At 39.2% G+C, this 20,723-nt stretch overlaps 1 protein-coding gene across 6 annotated transcripts in view; it reads left to right on the plus strand.

Moving 5' to 3' along the window:
* FRMD3 (FERM domain containing 3) overlaps positions 1 to 20,723 on the plus strand; it is a 341,588-nt gene that overhangs the window by 186,705 nt on the left and 134,160 nt on the right. For all 6 annotated transcript variants that reach the window (XM_070375423.1, XM_070375420.1, XM_005903053.3 and 3 more), the window contains exon 3: positions 7,638 to 7,680. In XM_070375423.1, the coding sequence (XP_070231524.1) occupies positions 7,674 to 7,680 (7 nt within the window). In that variant the 5' untranslated portion in view covers positions 7,638 to 7,673. The remainder of the gene's footprint in view (positions 1 to 7,637; positions 7,681 to 20,723) is intronic.

Here is a 20,723-nt window from a genome sequence, read left to right on the forward strand (position 1 = left end):
TGGTAGCTTTTTAAAAAAATCTACCAATTTGAAAATCAATCTACTCAGTCATAAATCACCAACTCATTCCTGCCATCTTTTTCTCCATATTTGCCAGAATTAGAAAGTATGAAAGAAATGTACCATTTCTCATGATGAGAAAGAGAAAAATTATCTCTTAGAGCTAAATGCAGCAGCAAAATTAGAAAGAAATATTTGTTGGCAACATTCTCATCTGCTTCAATTCATAGTATATGAAATGTGAGAGCTAAAGGAATCTTAGAGGTTCTGAAATCTGCTACCCCCAACCCAGAAGATAAGAACTGGCTTGAAATGTGGTCAGATTTTCAATGCTGAAAACAATACTAAACTGGGACCCTTCACAGGGAATTTGCAGCCTACTAGGGCTCAAGCCTAAGGTGAAAGGAATAAAAGAATTTGAGAATTCTTCTTGAATAGAAGAATTTCAAATACCATGGAGGGCAGTTTTGGCTGGAGAGTTAGGGAGGCTGTCTTAGGTTCAGTTCCTAGAAAGCAAATCCTGAGATAAAAATTCCAATTTTATTAGGAAATGTTCCCAGAAGGAGACTTATAGGGGAGTAGGGGATTGGGACATTAAGAGAAGGAGGGTGGGCCAGGGTATGATGTTAGGCAGTCATAGAGAGAATAACTTGGGCTCAGTTCCACAGAGGAGTTCAGGAAGAGTGTAGGTCATGTCTTTGAGTTGTCCTGCCCAAGGGAATAAGGAGTATTTATCCTCCCACATCTGTCATTAGTTGTTGTTGTTGTTCAGATATTCAGTTGTGTCTGACTCTTTGTGACCCCATGAACAGCAGCATGACAGGCTTCCCTGTCCTTCACTATCTCCTGGAGTTTGCTCAGACACATGTCCATTGAGTCAGTGATGCCATCCAACCATCTTGTCCTCTGTTGCCCCCTTCTCCTCCTGCCTTCCATCTTTCCCAGCATCAGGGTCTTTTCCAATGAATCAGCTCTGTGCATCAGGTGGCCAAAGTATTGGAGCTTCAGCATCAGTCCTTCCAATGGATATTCAGGGTTGATTTCCTTTAGGATGGACTGATTTGATCTCCTTGCAGTCCATGGGGCTCTCAAGCGTCTTCTCCAGAACCACAGTTCAAAAGCATCCATTATTAGTTATGAGCTGACTTGCTGTGGGATGGTGGAGGTGGGAGTGTGTGGGATATTCATTCTTCACCCTGCAATGGATTCCAGTAACCTGAGGGCAGCCTTCTTTAAAAAAAAAAAAAAAAGTTAACTGTTGTATAACTAAAGGGAAAGGGAACCTGGGCTGTGCCTTCAGACACTCTTCCTGCAGACATCTTCCTAATATCTTCAACTCATGCTAAGGATGCCTCCTCTGGTTCATCTTTCTGTCGAAGCTCAGTAAGTAGAATCAATGATTGGGTATTACCTTCCTTAGTCTTTGAAATTTTTATTCTAAATAAGATTCGAGGAAATGAAGGTTTCAGCCACAAATTCAGATATTTGGTTGGCAGGTTTTCGTTGCTTCCTCTCTCTAGGAATATCAGTTTTCAGCAAGGAAACAGACTTTAAAAGATCACATATATTCCAAGTAGCAATTGAAGGGAAAATAGCAATGTGATAAATGTTCTAAGCCTTACATCTAATTACCAAGCACACCACAACATGGTTGTTATTTTCTCATGGGCGTGTAATCCATCTGTACATGCAATCTCAGCAGGATGTGTTGGTATAGTACAGACTATTTCATTGTCCAACTCCTACCTCTAAAAGGAAGGATGAAAAAATGAAGGCGAATTATCTGTTCATGTAGCACAGAAGGCAGGTGGGGTGGGGAGGGAGAGAAGAAAGTGACAAATATGGTCTCACCGAGAGGGCCTATGTCACCAACTTAAGAATCTCTCTCAGTGAACGGGAGGAAGATCGGAGGGAACAGCTGGTGTTTATTCAGCCTTCACTGTGATCCAAACTCTGTTCTTAGAGCTTCTAAGTGAGTTAACCCACTTAAACCTCATATGATGCTATAACTGAAGAAACAGAGGAACTTGATGGAGGTCACACCACTCACTAGTAAGTGGCAGAGCTGGCTTCTGAATCCAGGCCTGCTGGCTCCTGAGTCAACCTGGATGCCTGGCTAGATTTGTCATTGGCCTGTTATGTATGAGATTCTTCCTCTGGAGTCTAAACTACATGAAATCCACTTTTATTCTCTGGATGATGTTTGGTTCTTGTCTGACTCTTTGCAACCCTATGGACTGTAGCCCACCAGGTTCCTTTGTGCATGGGATTCTCCAGGCGAGAATACTGGGGAGGGTTGCCATTTCCTTCTCCAGGGGATCTTCCCAACCCAGGAATCGAACCCATGTCTCCAGCAAGTCTCCTGCATTGCAGGCGAATTCTTTACTGTGAGCCATTTTCTGGATAGAGTTTAGCTATTTCTTTGCAACTGATTTTTAAATAGTCATGTACTGTACGAATGCATGTGAAAATTTAAGTTAAAGCATCACAGTTAAAATGGAAGTTGTGGTTTCATGGTTTTCTTTGACTGACAACCCTAAATTCCTATTCTCTCCCTGTAACCCACCTCACTTGATCAGTTTAGCATCATTTCAGATGTTTAAAAATACATTTAGATGCTTGTTAAGTCTTCTTTGAAAATATATGGTACTGTTTTGTACTTTTTATTTTAAAAAGAGAACACATTAGTCATATGATACTATAGTTCAGCTGCTGCTGCTGCTAAGTCGCTTCAGTCGTGTCCGACTCTGTGCAACCCAATAGATGGCAACGCATCAGGCTCCTCTGTCCATGGGATTTTCCAGGCAAGAATACTGAAGTGGGGTGCCATTGCCTTCTCCGATCATAGTTCAGAGGGTCTTGAATTGTCTTGGTTTATGGCTCTTTCAGTATCTTAGTAATTATTTCATGGTGCTCTGGGTCAAAAGAATATTTAACAGTTCCATCTAGTGAGAATTAGATCCAAACAACTTAATAAGTATTTATGTCCTAACATAGCCATTATGGCCTTAGTAGCCATTCAAAACATTACACACGTGAAAATAGTATCCAGTTCATTCTTAACCATAATTACCTACTAACTGGCAGTATATGCCTGTTGGACACTTCATGGCTCTCAAACCTTGGGATCAGATCAGACACTGCCACACTCGTTGCCTGTTCTACACCAAATTCCTAATTTGCACAGGACTTTTTTTTTTTTTTTTTTTTAATCACAGCAACCACAGGAAACCCAACTTTGGAAAAAGTATGACATTAAAAGGAATTTAGTGGGTGCTAATACTGGGACTGTGGACCTCCCTGAGCTCAGGGTTTGCACGGAGTCCAGCAGATGTCTACTGTGGCTGTGCTTTCCTATGCACAATTTGGGAACTAACTGTGGTCATGGTTATAAATTTTGCAGTTCACTTTTTTCATCCTACACTTTGCCTTGGGGATTCAACCATGTTGCACATAAAGATCTACTTCCTAGAAAAGACTGCCACAGAATCTCCCAGATTTTATTTACCCATTTTTCTGATTATGGCCATTAATGTTATTTCTAATATTTTATAATTTTATATAATATTTCAGTGAAAATCCTTGTTTCATTCCTCTTCATTCACATGGCCAAATTAGAGTGAAGGAACTGCTAGGCCATAGGCCAGTCAGGTTTTTAAATTTTAGTGAAAGTGTTAGTCACTCAGTTGTATCTGACTCTGTGATCCCATGGACGGTAGCCCGGCAGGATCCTCTGTCCATGAAATTCTCCAGGCAAGAATACTAGAGTGGAGAGCCATTCCCTTCTCCAGGGGATCTTCCCGATCCAGGGATCAAACCCAGGTCTCCCGATCTAGGGATGGAACCCAGGCAGATTCTTTACCATGAGTCATCATGGAAGCCTTTAAACTTCAGTGCATACCAATAAATTGAGCGTGACCCTCTTTGAATAAATGATTCCCTAAAATTCCTTAAAGCATGATTACTTCTGGCTTATTTTTCTTAGAACTCTATACCCTATGACTATCCCACTGGGGAAGAATAGTTGTTTTGGAAATGTATGTAGTAGTTAAATTTTAGACAAAGGTAATTGAGAAACAAGGGCAGGATATGAGTAGGCTGAGAGGAAGAGGAAGATAGGAACTGATCAGAAACTGCTGGGCATATTATGTAGGACAATGAGAAGGCCAGATCATTTATAGTAATTTATGTAGACCACAGATGGTAAATATCTCACAGGCATGCCTTAAATGTTCCCTCCCCTTCCATGGGAGACATAGCCAATCCATCATGAATGGCAGACATAACCAATCCATCATGACACTCATTCTCCCCAAGCCTTCACCCAATCTTGAGTTCTCCTCACAACCCTGGAAGATTACCATCAACTTTTGTGAGTGCACAAAATGAAATTTGCCTGTCATCCCTGGAGGCAGTGAGAAGGTGGGAAGATAGGTTGAAATTCGGCAGAGAAGGGCTAAGGAGTTTAAAGAATGCCAAGCAAGGAGCATGTGGATAACTTATTTACATTTCAGACTCTGTTCACAAAATGACTGTATCCTCCTCTGTGAAACAATAGCAGTAGGTATTGATCTCAGGCTGCTATTATTTGTTTTCATGCCTTAGTTCTAAATTATGCTATGTATTTATTTCTAGAAAAGTAATTAAATCACCAGAGACCCCTGTTATTATTCTTTTCATGTGTCCCATATATTGAAAAATGTGGTTTCCCAATTAAACTGTACTTATTAAATAACAGTGACAATATCAGCAAACAAGCATTCACTGAATATTTTTCACATGACAGGCACTGTTAAGCAACTTACATGTATTAATTTTTAAAATCTTCACAACAACCTTACAAGGTAGGTACAATTACTGTTCTCATTTTATAGTTGTAAAACAGAGACCGAAAGTAAACATTTTGTAGCTAGTAAGTGGTATAATCAATACCTTTCTCATTGTTCAATTTTAACTGTGTAAAGTCCAAGCATAATTTCTGATTAGAAGGAGATAACCAAAAGTACAGTGGTGGTTTCCAAGGGCTGGGAGAAAGGGGGAAATGAAAGTTAATGTTTAATAGGTATAGAGTTTCAATTTTACAAGATGAAAAGAATTCTAGAGGTGGATGGTGGTGATGGTAGCACACCACTGTAAGTGTGTTTAATATGCCAAATTGTACACTTAAAAATGGTTAGGATGGTGAATTTTATGTTATGTATGCGTGCGTGCATGCCAACTTGATTCAGTTATGACTGACTCTTTGTGACCCTATGGACTGTAGCCCACCAGGCTCCTTTGTTGGGATTCTCCAGGGAAGAATACTGGAGTGGCTTGCCACACCCTCCTCCAGGGGGATCTTCCTGATCTGGGGATCTTCCCGATCCAGGGATTGAATCCACATCTCTTATGTCTCCCATACTGGCAGGCATATTCTTTACCACTAGTAGCACCTGGGAAGGCCCATGTTATGTATCAGTTCAGTTCAGTCGCTCAGTCATGTCCGACTCTTTGCAACCTCATGGACTGCAGCACGCCAGGCTTCCCTGCCCATCACCAACTCCCAGAGTGTACTCAAACTCATGTCCATCAAGTCAGTGATACCATCCAACCATCTCATCCTCTGTCATCCCCTTCTCCTCCTGCCTTCAGTCTTTCCCAGCATCAGGGTCTTTTCCAATGAGTTGGTTCTTCACATCAGATGGCCAAAGTATTGGAGTTTCAGCGTCAGCATCAATCCTTCCAATGGATATTCAGGACTGATTTCGTTTAGGACAGACTGGTTGGATCTCCTTGCAGTACAAGAGACTAAAGAGTCTTCTCCAACACCACGGTTCAAAAGCATCAATTCTTTGGTGCTCAACTTTCTTTATAGTCTGGCTCTCACATCCATACATGACTACTGTAAAAACCATAGCTTTGACTAGATGGACCTTGGCAAAGTAATGTCTCTGCTTTTTAATATGCTGTCTAGTTTGGTCATAGCTTTTCTTTCAAGGAGCAAGCTTCTTTTTATTTCATTGCTGCAGTCACCATCTGCAGTGATTTTGGAGCCCAAGAAAATAAAGTCTCTCACTGTTTCCATTGTTTCCCCATCTATTTGCCATGAAGTGATGGGACCAGATGTTATGTATATTTTACCACAAAAAAATAAGGGAAAAAGGAGTTAACCAGGGTTCCCAACATAGGTTGGTGGAATTCTGGCCAGAAACAAAGAAATTTGCTATATTAGTTTGATTGTGCAACAGGTCATGGATGAATGCATGGTTTTCTGGCAGATTCTTCATTTAGAAGAATTAGATTTAAATAGCCAGGAGACCCCATTTTTCTTAAAAGAATGCAAAGATCTGAAACCCTAGACTGGAACCTGCTGACTGGACACTCAATTCTCTAGTTCCTAGGAAGGTAGGGAGTGTTCAGCGAGGAGAATAATACATTTTAGAGTGAACTGGCCAGTGGGGAAGCCACAAGCCCAAGGTTAAGGGCCTCTGCACTAGAATTGCATAGAAAGCTGGCATCGCCATTTCTTCACTTTGCCATTTCTTTGGCAAGTTCTTTAACATCCCAAGCCCCAGATTTCTTGTCTGTAAATGGGGTAGTAATGATGGCTTATGGAAACGCTGGCACTTGGTGAACCCTCAACAGTACTAGCTCCTAATTCAACTTCATGGCTATGTATTTACATCAAACAATAGGGATAATACAGAATCCTGAGGCTTACTGGATCCTGCAAATGAGATAAACTGAGGTGTAAGTGCTTGACTGATGGTAAGTTTCCTCCTCTTCTTTTGTCTCCAGTATCTAGCAGAGAGAGGGTGCCCCATAAGTGAGGACTCCCCAGCATCTTGATGGATACTCAGTGGCACCCCTCTTACCATCTATCTATCTAAACTTCTGGCGTATAAAGTGATGTTTCCTGATATTCCTTAAGCAGCTTCAAGGGCATCATGTTTTGTAACATCAGAGGCTGCCCTGGTGTTGGCATGTCAAAGTGACCTTCACTCATGGTGTGGAGAGAGCTGGTTGCTGGGTCCAGCATTGTGTCTGCTTCAAATACTTATCGGTAACATGATTCTGAGCTATTCAGGATTTGGAGCTTCTTTGTTTTGTGTTGCAGCTGATTTTTCTTCTTGATGACCTCAGGCCTCTGAAATAAGATGTTTAAAATAATTTGTTCCTCCCTACTGTGAAGGAAGAACTGTCTCTGTGTGTGACAGGGCTAATGGTGGCTTGCCTCACTGTTAACTTGAAAGGATGGTGCTGGACTGTGACTCTTAGAGGTCATGGATGTCAAAGTCTTTAGCCCTCTGTGGCTTGCCCAGAGCGATGGAGCTCAAAGAATCACCTAGGAGCCAACTAGAGCCACTGGAACATCCCATTTAAGTGCATATTTTCTCCCTTGTCCTTCTCTCCTAGCAACTGCATGACTCAAATACTACTCAGAAAGTATTAATTCTCTGTAATTTATACACTTGCCTGTGATATTATTACTGCCCAATTGCTCATGTTGATCTTCAGAGGGTGGAACCCCAAGGAATATCTATGGGGAACTGAGGCTGTACTTTGGAAAAAGAATATCTTTACTAAGTTCCTTTTATTAAGTATGCATCACATGGTCCAGCCATTTGACCCACAATCTCTGCTTTTTTTCTCCCCAGCACTGGCTTGAACCTAACAAGTCCATCTCCAAGCAAATGAAATGTAAGTGTCAATCTGTGGGTTCACTTTTGCTTTGAAATGTCCAATGATATTCTGTTTCTTTACAGAGTTTCTCCTGCCAAGAAAGAAATGGATGAAGTTAAAGATCTGGGGGTGGGGGGACTTCTCCCTCTCCATGAGCTGTGTAACTTCTCTTCTCTTATTTGCTGGCCTTGGTGCTCCCCATGGTCACTATTCTTAGAGGCCTGTGTCTCTCCCCCTCTGCACCATCTTACCCTCATGTTTCATGTTCAAACAGGGGCACAGGTGCCTAGTTCCCCTTTGATTGTGGGGTTTGCTAGTAAATGGTTCAGGGTGGAAAGTCAGTGTTGTAGGGGGGTGGGAAGATAGGCAGGTGTATTTTGAAATTAAAATCTTGCTGATAACATTAATGAAGATTGAAGTATTCTTGTCCACTCCTCAAGCTCCCCAATATACTTTCCTGAGTAATGTTTTCAAGCTCTGGTGTTGTGACCTGCCTCCTCGCCTCCCCCGATGAACTCTTGGAAAAGTTGGCTTGGGAAACATCTCTGTAGTGCATAGAATATCTGGTCATCCACTTGGGGGCATTGTGAATAGGGTGTTGACTGCTGGTCCTGGATGGCATGATGTTTTGTCCTGGTCACCTGTGCCAGGCTGTAGTCAACCTGCTTTTATTTATGGTTTAGAGGAGAACTTCTGAAATGCACCTCAGAAATTCATTGCCTGCCCTGGAGTCCATTTATCCCTTCATGTCAACTTTCCCAGGGCTCTAAAATGTGGGTGATTAATCAGTTTCTCATCAGAGATCAGGTTAGCACGTATTAGGTCACTAGTCATCGTTCAAGGGAGTCTTTTCTTTTTTTAATATGAAGAAATTATTTGAGGCAAGGTTTTTAAGTAAGAGAAGGAAGAAACTGAATTATGATGGCAAACTGGTAACCAACATATCTATTCCTTAACTCTTTCCTTTTACCCTCCTGCCCTATCCCTTTTCTGTCCTCACTCAGACCTCTGTCTGTCTCTTCCCTTTCTTCTCCTTTCACTCAAGAATAGACTCTGTCTGGCCAGTGCAGGACTCACAGTCAGCCGGGCGGTTCAGGCTAGCACCCAGAGCTGCTGTGGGCAAATGATGCTGCAGAGAAAGGGCAAGAAAGAGGTGCAGGTAAGGGGCAGCAACACATGGAAAGTTCAGAGAAGTCAGCCCCTTGAGGTGAGGCTGGAATAGAGTTGGGACAAGCATCCAAGATTAAGTAGCAGGACACAAGTACCAGGGAGCTCTGTATAGAACGACATGCAGGCTAATGAGAATAAACTAATTTATCTGAGAAAAAACTAGCTGATCCTTGGATAACCCTTAACTACTTTATCACTTAAAATTTTAATATTGTTTTTATATATTTAAGAATATTTAGGCAAATTTCCAGTAAAGTTATTTTTAGTAAATGGTTCTTTGACTTTGGTTCTTTTTTTTTTTTTAATTTTATTTTATTTTTAAACTTTACATAGTTGTATTAGTTTTGCCAAATATCAGAATGAATCCATCACAGGTATACATGTGCTCCCCATCCTGAACCCTCCTCCCTCCTCCCTCCCCATACCATCCCTCTGGGTCGTCCCAGTGCACTAGCCCCAAGCATCCAGTATTGTGCATTGAACCTGGACTGGCATCTCGTTTCATACATGATATTTTACATGTTTCACTTTGGTTCTTAAATGTCATAAAATAGTTTCCTTAAGCCACACACATTTTTAAAATATAACATCTATAAAGTAAGATGTATTTCAATACTTAATAGAAGAGAAAATTTTAAATTTGTGAAGATTTTTCTGCTTAAGAGCTTTGTGTCTACAATTAGTAAATCTGAACAACCAACTTAGAATATATAATGTTTTGTAAAAATAGTTTCAAGATTGACATATGACTACTGGCTGGTTTTAATCTAACGACAAATAGAATCTGAATCTGGAAAAATAATTGTGTAAAATTCAATTTCTAACCAGACACGGTGACTCACTGATTCTAGGAACTAGCAAGGTTCTTACCTGAAGGGTAAGGGTCTTACCAGTTACCTGGTCCTCTGTTGTATTGTTAAGAACATTAGCAGACAAAAAATTATGTAATTTTTCTCAAGATCACAAGGCTAGTTTTGTGATGGTTGATGATGTCTTTTAGTATCAAGAATTTATTGTTTTCTTATACATATGTCCTAGTCACTATAATGTAAATTAGGGAAGAATTTAAACTAAGGCATATAGACTGTTAACCCAGAAAAATTGGGTCCAACAAATCCATGGAACTCATCCATGAATTTATCAACGGATCTGGTTGCAGAACCCCAGGCAGCTTCCTCTTTGGTTGTTGTTCAGTCGTTAAGTTGTGTTCAACTTTTGCAACCTCATGGACTGCAGCACACCAGGCTTCCCTGTCCTTCACTATTGTGGAGTGTGCTCAAATTCACGTCCATTGAGTCAGTGATGCTATCTAACCATCTCATCCTCTGCCTCCCTCTTTTCCTTTTGCCTTCAATCTTTCCCAGCACCAGGGTCTATTCCAGTGAGTCAGCTCTTCACATCAGGTGGCCAAAGTATTGGAGCTTCAGCATCAGTCCTTTCAAAGAATATTCAGGCTTGATTTCTTTTAGGATTGACTGATTTGATCTTACTTTGGTTGTGGAGATGCAGTTTATATTCTGACTGCCTTTGAGGAGGCAGTAAGAGAGTAATTCCTTGGATGAAGAATTTACTCCATTCCCATGTCACTCATCAGTGATAACCAGCTTTCCAGTCCTTTGCCCTGACCTCATTAAGATCCCTCAGACTATGTGGATTACCAGAGTAGGCAGAAGAACAGCTCTCCTGATGAATAAACTTTCTACAAAATCATTATTATATCTTACTAGTATTTTTAAAAATAGTTTTTTAATAGTATCATGCTTGTGGTTTTTCTAGCAGTTCAGAAAAGTTTAAACTATTTCCTTTCTCTTCTCCCTTATATCTCCATGCTTACTCCAAAGAGATGACTATTACTAAGAATATTTATATATCCTTCAGGGAATTTTTCTTTACATATAAATTCCCCCAACTTATATAAGGCCTTTTGTAAACAAAAATGAGATCAGTCTCTATATATGACTCTTCACCTTATCATTTTCTTAATAATTTTAGAGTTTTTAAATAAAAATTAGTGATTGATGATTAGCTTCATTTAAAAAATGGTTTTTGGGAATTCCTTAGTGGTTCAGTGGTTAGGACTCTGAGCTTCCAATGCAGGGAAGTTGAGTTCCATCCCTGGTCATGGAACTAAGATCCTGCATGCTGTGTGGAGCAGGTAAAAAATAAATAAACACAAAATTTAAAATGGTTTTCTGATATTTAATTGTATATATCTATGTGATTTACTTATTAATGATGGTCAGCATTGTTTATAGTCTTTTCCTATTATAAATTATGCTGTAGTAAACATGCTTATATGTATATTCTTGCATATTGTCCATCTGTACTAGAATTTCCTAAAAATAGAATTGTTGGATCAAAAAGAATATGCATTTAATCTTTCCTTAGAGATAAATACCTATTCAAAGAGCTTATAGTAATTTACTCCTCTACGGTTACATGAGAGTTCTTATTTCCCCCAAATCTTGTTAAAAATAAGTATTATCAAACTTACTTTTATGGTGACCTCAAATCCTGGTGGGCTGCCGTCTATGGGGTCGCACAGAGTCAGACACGACTGAGGTGACTTAGCAGAAGCAAATCTATTAGGAAAGTGAAATATTTAATTAAAAAAACTAGACAGTTATTAATTATAAATTTTAAAATTGAGAAACTTCTTAAACTAGTCTTATTTCTCCTCTGAACTTGGGAGTTACTTTAAATTTGGTTTTTTAAATGAATACGTGGTAAAACTGGCTTCATTTTGTTCTATAGTGCTGTGAATTTTTAACATACAGATTTGTGCAACCATCTCCACAGTCAGGATACAGAGCACATCTCTCCAAAAACCTTACTTTTGTGGTCCCTTTGTAGTTACTCTCCATTCCTGAACAACTAACAGCCTCTGATCTATTCTCTGTCAATACAGTTTGTATCTTTTGAGAAGATCACAGAAATTGAGTCTTACAGTTTGTAATCTTTTGAAACTGGGTACTTTAACTCAGCATTAATAACTCAAATTCATCCAAGTTCCTGTATTTACCAATACATGATACAGAAAATTAATGAGAATAGTTGGTCTTTGAAAAGATCAAGAAAAATTGATGAACCTCTAGCAAGACTCATGAAGAAAAAAGACACAAACTACCAATATCAGGAACAAAAGAGGAGATGTCACTACAGACCCCACAGAACAACTCTAGGTACATAAGTTTGACCAGTTCCTCAAAACCCACAAATTACCAAAGCTCACCCAAGATGAAATACAAAATGTGAGTAGTTTTACAATTAAGGATACTAGATTTAAAACCTTCCTGAAAGAAAATCTTCTGCCCACTTGCTGCTATTTTTGATGCTGCCGGAACCCCTTTTCTTGCTCTTCAGGCCTTAACTAGGAGCTTCTAAGTTTGTACTGATGTCCAGGTATCTCTGAGTTCTGTCCAGGGGACACAGAAGAGAATATGTGATGATCTCAACACTGGTTCGCTGATCCTTTTAATTCTTGTCTTTGTTTCCAATCTTCCTGATATTGTTTACTTTCCAGAGACCTCAAATAGCTGCTGCACTGTATTCTGTCCAGGTTTTATAGCTGCAGTCAATACAAGAAACAGGATGGGGTGTAACTAGTCCATACTGCCCAGAACTAAAATTTTAAAGTCAACTTTTAATAATTCCTTGTATATTAGGTAAGAATTTAGATAGGCTTTATAATTTACTTGGGAAGCATTGAGGGATTATCTTTCTCATTTCCCTTTTCTGTCATTGTATCCATAGGTACAAATGTGGAGTGAGCTGGTAGTTATTTTTTTCTTTCTAAACTACTCAGATAATAGACTGCCTGTAAGCAAAGTGTTAAATGAAGTGCATATTTTGAATGCTTGGTTTTCAGAGTCCTTGCTTTCCATGCAGGAATGTACAAGAGTCCTTGTATTTCCATGCTATGTAATACACACTGGCTCTTTTCACTTCAAACCTACTAGCTTTTAGCCTTGTCCCCATGACTATGGAATGTAGCCCAATGTGTATATATGTAGAGACACACATCAAGAGGACAAAAATTGTATGTCCTATAGGATCTATATAATCACACAAATTATACAAGCATGTAAAGGTTTTAAAAAGTTATTATGACTCAGAAGTATGGAAGTGAAGTGAAAGTTGCTCAGTCATGTCCAGCTCTTTGCGAACCTATAGACTAATAAAGTCCATGGAATTCTCCAGGCCAGAGAGGGTAGCCTTTCCCTTCTACAGGCAAAAGTATGGAAATGGAACCTTATTTCCCCATGACTGAATTCTAGTTGCTGTGTACCCCTATCTCCTCTGGAAAGTTTAACCTTGTTACTTCAGGGTAACTCAGGATCTGCCAGTTTAATATTTGATCTCTTTCAGCAAATTGCTTAGTGAATCCATAATTTAAATATGAAAATGCATACCCTATGTTGTCCTTCACCAAACAGTATCACGTGGCACGAGAAGCAAACTTAGCATCCATCGTGGCTGCAAGGGTGACATCTCTCAAGCCCAGAATCCTCTGAGTCCTGCAGGACTCTTGTGTCTTACGTGATTTGGCCTCTGGTTGCTGGCACCACTCCCACTGCGTCCTCTCTGGATGCAGTGGTGCCACTAGAGTATGCACTGGCGTGTGCTGCTGAGACCCCTGGCTCCTGCCATGGTCTTGACCTTCACGGCTATAGACTCTGCCCTCCTGTGGTCCCCGCTGCATGGCTCTCTCACTGGCTGCATCTCAGCACATCCGTATTCACCACTGGGACAAGCCGACATTGCTTAGCCTCTTCCATGCCGTGCTTCAGCCTCAGGGTTGAAACTTGGCACACTATCTAAGGCTCACTCTGCTTAAACACGTCATGCTGCCATTTCCTTGGTGTGCTCCAAAGTTCCAAAGTATCACTTCCCCTAAACTCTGGGATTTCTTTGTCTTGTCCCTACCCTTCACTCTGTTAGCCAAGCCTAGGGTGCTGAGGGATCTGAATTCCTTCTCAGAGCTCCATAAAGCATCTTAACCTTGGTTACGTCCTCTCTGGATCTCTCCAGGTTCTCCACCTGCCTTTCTTCCCTACCCCTTTCCAACAACTAATATAGCTTTTAACATTCGATATAAAATTAACGTTCTAATACAATAGCTTTTTTATATACAAGCAGTAACAGTTTCTCAAATGTAATATAAAAGAAGTGCTATTGTTTATAATAGCAATAACAAGTAAAAGCATAAATTTCTTATAAATGAATGTGTAAGATCTATATAAATCTATGAAATTTTACTGTGGAGTTATTGTAGATAAGAGAGCTCAATAAATGCAGACTTCTCTTGTTTCAGGTTAATATTAATGAAATCAATTTGTCACATATTAATATGTACATTCAATAATTTTTCACATCACAATTTCAATCAGGTTCTCTATGGCATTTAACAAATTGATTCTAAGGCTCATTTGCAAAATAAAATGCTCAAAAGTACCCAATAAATATGCAAAAAAGAACAATGAACAATGATGGAGTGCATGTTCTATTAGATAGCAAATCAAGGCCTATGAGCTATAGTAATTAAAAGAGGCCTCATGATAGACTCATATAGTAATTAAGATATAGTTAAGAATAGGAAAAGAATCAGTAGAACAGAGAAAAACAGTCCCATTATGTTTGGAAATATAGGTTGTAAGAAAGATTATATTTCATATCAGAGATATAAAGATTCAAGGTATAATTTTAGGGTTGTGTGTTTACTTGGGGGAAAAAAAACTAAAACCATCCTTCACATCATGCATGGGATTAATAACAAATGAATTCAAAAGCTAAATATATTTAATAATTTATAAGAAGTTCAGGTAAAAATTTAGGAGTATTTTATTTTTTGGTAATACTTTATTTTTTGGCCTTGTTAGAGGATGTCGGACATGACTTAGCGACTACACAACAACAGAGGATTATATAATAAGCAAGTGATTTGCTATTAATCTATTAAAATAGAGAAGGATAATTGAAAAAATTGTGATATTTCAATTGCTAAGCATCAAAGATTATGATAAAACTAACACTATTGAAGAGACTGTCCTTTTCCCATTGAGTATTTTCTAGTCCTTTGTCATAAACTAATTGACTGTATATGAGTGGGTTTATTTTATGGCTCTCTCTTCTGTTCCATTGATCCATGTGTCTGTTTTCATGCAAATACCATATGGTTTTGATTATTATAGCTTTGCAATAGAGTTTAAAATCATGGAGCATAATGACTTCAACTTTGTTCTCCTGTCTCAAGATTTTTTGGAGGGTGGGTATTTGGGGTCTTTTGCGGCCCTATACAAATTTTAAGATTAAACATTTTCTGTTGAGAAATGCCATTGGAATTCTGATAGGAATCGCATTGGATCTCTAGATTGTTTTGGGTAGTATGGACATTTTAACAATATTAATTTTTCTAATCTATGAGCACAGAATATCTTTCTATTTATTTGTGTCACCTTCAACTTTTTTCCTTAATGTCATGTTGTTTTCAGTATACAAGTCTTTCACTTACTTGATTAAATTTATTCCTAGGTGTTTTATTCTTTTGATACAACTATAAATGGGATTGATTTCTTAATATCCATTTCCAGTAGTTTGTTATTAATTTATAGAATAACAACAGATTTTTCTGTATTGATTTCGTATCCTGCAACATAAATGAATTCACTCATTAGTTCTAATAGTTTTTTGGTGGAGTCTTCAGGGTTTTCTCTATATAATATCATGTCACCTGAATGTAATGACAGTTGTACTTCTTCCTTTCCAACTTGGATGCCTTTTATTATTTTGCTTGCCTAATTAGTGTTGTAGGACTTCTAATACTATGTCAAATAAAAGTTATAAGAGGGGGCATCCCTGTCTCATTCCTGATCTAGAAAGAAGAGCTTTCAGCATTTCACTGTTGAATATACTAGCTGTTGTTGTAGTTCAGTTGCTAAGTTGTGTCCAATTCTTCACAAACCCATGGACTGCAGCACGCCAGGCTTCCTTGTCCCTCACTATCTCCCAGAGTTTGCTCAAACTCATGTCCACTGAGTCAGTGAAGCCGTCCAGCCATCTCATCCTGTCACCCCCTTATCCTCCTGCCCTCAATCTGTCCCAGCTTCAGAGTCTTTTCCAATGTGTCAGCTCTTCACATCAGGTGGCCAAAGTATTGGAGCTTTAGCATCAGTCCTTTCAATGAATATTCAGGGTTGATTTCCTTTAGGATTAACTGGTTTGATCTCCTTGCTGTCCAAGGGACTCTCAAGAGTCTTCTCCAGCACCACATTTAGGAAGCAAGAATTCTTTGGCGCTCAGTCTTCTTTATGGTCCAACTCACTCATCCATACATGACTACTGAAAAAACTACAGCTTTGACTATATAGACCTTTGTCAGCAAGTGATGTCTCTGCTTTTTAATATACTGCCTAGGTTTTTCATAGCTTTTCTTCCAAAGAGCAAGCATCTTTTATTATCTGTAGCTTGTCATAAATGGCCTTTATTGTGTTGAAGTATGTTCCCTTTATACATACTTTGTTGAGAGTTTTTTTAAAGATCATAAATGGATTTGAGTTTTCTACATCTATTCAGATGGTAATATGATTTTTATTCTTTATTTTGTTCATGTGGTGTATCACATCAGAAGTATTTTTTTAAATTATGGAGTCAAATAGGATTTCCTAAGGAAAACATCAAACCCAGAAGTAACAAAGCAAAATACTAACAAATTTATACAAAATTTAAGTGTTTGTACTAGAATATTTGGTTTGTTTTCTCTACAAAGTAGATTCCCAGTAAATATTTGTTGGATGAATGACTATAAAATGAATTAAAATACAAGCAAAATAATGGGAAGAACATTTGTCAAGTATATAAAAAGTAGTAATATGCAGACTATAAAAAGTCTACATATAAAAAGTTCTGATGCTACAAGCCCAAAGAAAAACTCAGTAGCAAAATGTGAAAAAAAACATGTAGAAGGAATAAAAATAAATGGGCAATAAACTTATAAACAGATGTTCAACATCGTTAGTAACAAGCAAAATACAAATTAAAACAAAATATTTTTATACTGCTATTCAGTCATTTTAGTTGTATCCGACTCTTTGCCACCCTATGGACTATAGCCCACTGGACTCCTCTGTCCATGGAATTCTCCATCCAAGAATACTGGAGTGGGTTTTCATGCCCTCCTCCAGGGGATCTTCCTGTCCTGGGGATCAAACCTGCATCTCTTATGTCTCCTACAGTGGAAGCCAGATTCCTTACCACTGAGTCACCAGGGAAGCCCTTATTTTCCCAGGAAAATTGTAAATATTGATAATAGCCAGTTGATGAGGATGAGGGTAACACTTCTGGTGGGAGTATATAAACTGGTAAAGCCATCTGGGAGGGAAATTTGGCTGTGTCTTTCAAGATTAAAAATCCCTATGTCTTTGGTACAACAAGGTCATTTCTGTGAGTCTGTCGAAAGCAAAATTTATTCTAGCATGTGTATATATTATGCAAGGATGTCCATTATGTCCATTGGAGTATTGCTTATAACACTGGGAACTGGAAGCAATTAAAAAGCCTAGAAGTTTTGGCCAGGCTAAATAAATTATGTGGAGTGCATGTAGTCATTTAAAGAAAAAAACAGACATATTTTATTGACATCAAAATATTTATTAGATATATTGTAGAGTTTAAAAAGCAAGTAAAATACCAAGTATAGAATGATCATAAATGAAAATATAAAGATCATTTATATGGAAATAAATACATATTATCTATATGACTATGTAAATGCACAGAAGATGGACTAAATAAATGTATACTGACTGTAGTTACCTCTGAGAAAGAGAATGAAGTAGACAGAGGTGAGGCCCTCATGTCTTACTACATATAGTTACATTTTACGCCAATCTTTTCAATGAGAATATATTCATATATCACTTGATAATAAAAAGAGAACATAAACAAAAGGAGAGGAAGCTTTATGCAAAAGTCAAGAAAGGAGTAAAGATACGAAGAAAAGAATCAAAGTGCATTATGCATTAAGCGTGTACTGCAGAAATAGAGACCTAGATGAAAGCCTGCTTAGTCTTCTAAACAGGCTCTCTGCTTAATCCTGGCTGGTGCCTAATTAGCCCAGGAGAAGAGTTAAAATCGTATTCTTGCTCTATAAACCAGGTACTATGCTGCCACCAAGCTCTGTGACGGGATAAGGGCTCTTGGAAATGGCTTCTGCATGCAAATCAGGTGCAGAGAACCCCATCCTCTGAATAACACATGGATTTGAGTTCAGCCATAAGAACACTGTTGAGTCAAGTTGCTGGCTGATATCTTTGGTGCTTCCTCCCCAAAGTTATGATTGTTTTTCATATATATATGAAAAACCTGGGCCAATATAATTTTGTTAATAGGGAGCATGTATTCTGCTGTAGCACAGACAGAGGGTACCAGGACCATTTCATGGTGGCTCAGGGGTAAAGAACCCACCTGCCAATGCAGGAGATGTGGGTTCGATCCCTGGATTGGGAAGATCCCCTGGAGGAAGGCATGGCAACCCACTCCAGTATTCTTGCCTTGGACATTCCATGGACAGAGGAGCCTGGGGGGCTACAGTTCTTGGGACTGCAAAGAGTTGGACACGACTGAGAAACTCTGCATGCACGCATACACCAGAAGCATAGATTTTGCTCTAGTGTCAGGAACAGGAGGACAGCCACAGGTCCATACCCAGTCATGGGACTCGTTTGGATGATAATTCTATTCTTCCAATTATTCCCTTTGCTGAGTATATTAGTTCCTAAGGCTGCGAAAACAAAGTACCATACAACGGCTGGTTTAAAACAATAGAAATTGATTCTGCCACAGTTCTGAGGGCTAGAAGTCTGAGGTCAAGGTGTCAAAAGGGCCATGCTCCCTCTGAAGTCTCCTCTCACTCTTGAAGATCGCTGGCCAGCCTTGGCATTCGTTCCTCAGCTTGAGGCTGCCTCACCCCAGTGTCTGCCTCCACTCTCACACTGCCTTCTCCTTATGTTTCTCTGTGTCTGTATCTTAACTTTCCCCTCCATCTTTTGTAAAGGGTATCAGTCATTGGATTTAGGGCACACCCTAACCCAGTAGGGGGCTTCCCAGGTGGCACTAGTGGTAAGACGTGAGACTTGGGTTCAGTCCCTGGGCTGAGCAGATCCCCTGGAGAAGGGCACGCCAACCCTCTCCAGTATTCTTGCCTGGAGAATCCCATGGACAGAGGAGCCTGGAGGGCAACAGTCCGTAGCATCGCACAGAGCTGGACCCAGCTGAAGCAACTTAGCAGGCATGCACACAGGCTAACCCAGAATGACCTCATCTTAATTAATTACATCTTCAAAGACCTATTTCCAAATGAGGTCACATTCAGGGATTTCAGGTTGATATGAGATTTGGGGATTACACTACCCAGCTCACTGCACTGAGCACCCCAATTTAGATCTCCCACACCCTTTGTCATTCCTATTTACTGTTTGGGTAACCTTCATGATTTTGTTTTGTGGCTCATTTCTTCTCCTTTGTGTATGTGTTATTCTTCGTTGAACTTGATCATATGCTCTGACAGCAAAACTTCAAACATTTTACTTCTTCAAACATCCCTTGGGCTATATCCCCATCTCTAGATTTTTGGGGCAACGTGGCCTGTTGTCCTCAGGCATATAGATATACTCATCTAATCCCTAGTATTTAGTTTGAAGATTTCTTTACTTGGTCCATGGCTTACTACGAGCCTCTGCAAGTAGTAAGTTCATAATAAATGCTTATTGTCTAGAACCAAACTGCTTCTTTTAGAGAGCAGGCAGAAGAATGTAAACTGCCATATTCTTTAAAGACAAAGTAAAACTCACACGTCTGAACAAAAGCCATTGCATCAGTCAAGTGCATAACACTAAGTCCCCAGCTGCTGTGGTTTAGTTTTGGCTGGTTTTGCCCTCTTCAGTTTTCTTCTCTCCAATGCTTCTTTCCAGCTTTAGGGGCAGGTTTTTTTTTTTATTCTTGTCATAGCTTAGTAGGTTTGGCCAACTGTCTTTCTTTCTCCCAGGTTTGACTATTTCATCTAAAATTTCTTTTTTTGATCCTTCTCTGAAAAAGTCCATTTATAGGCAGTTTGGGCCTATAAATAATTTCCACATTGTGTTCTTTCTTTATTTCAGAACATGGATAGAAATAATGATAACAAAAGTAATGACAAAATACCTCAAATTTATAATGTACAATTCTAATTGATTTGCACATTTGGTAAGCCATGGGTTTCTAATTTTTAACCTTATCCTTAGAGTGTGGTTGGTGGTGACATGGATGTCACTTTGATTGAGTACAATGTTAGGCTTTGGGGAAGACCCAGCACTTCTTATGGGAGAGAAAGAATGTGGCAGGAGTGATGGATAAAGTGGAGGAAAAGGAGCATCCTCCAGCGGAAGCCTTTATGTCACCAGGGAGATACTTTCAGGGCTTCCTTTTTCCTTCCGGAGTGCCCATGTTGTTTCATAATGGGTGATGTGATTCAAAACTACATGTGTTGGCAGCACAAAAGTTGAAATGATAACTGTGATGGGCCAAGAGATTCCATGCTTGGTATATGAATCCTAGAGGTGGTTCAAATCTGGGTCAACTGGGTTAGGAAAGCTCTATTCATTTCTGTTTCCCTTTGGCTGGAAATATTTTATAATGCCTCATTTTTAGATGCATTTTTGTGGTAAGAAAAAACACCTCAGTACCAAGTTACATAAAAATTTTTATTTTTGCTGTTATAATGATAATAATTATTATTACTAGTTGATTTATACCAACCAACATTACTCCTGAGGGATCAGTGAGTTACACATCTGCAGCAAGCAGGCACCTGGATCTCCTGCCTTCAGTTTCATGTACTTTTACTAACTTTTTTTGGC

This window comes from Bos mutus, chromosome 8, assembly GCF_027580195.1.
Source record: "Bos mutus isolate GX-2022 chromosome 8, NWIPB_WYAK_1.1, whole genome shotgun sequence".
NCBI classification, from domain to species: domain Eukaryota; kingdom Metazoa; phylum Chordata; class Mammalia; order Artiodactyla; family Bovidae; genus Bos; species Bos mutus.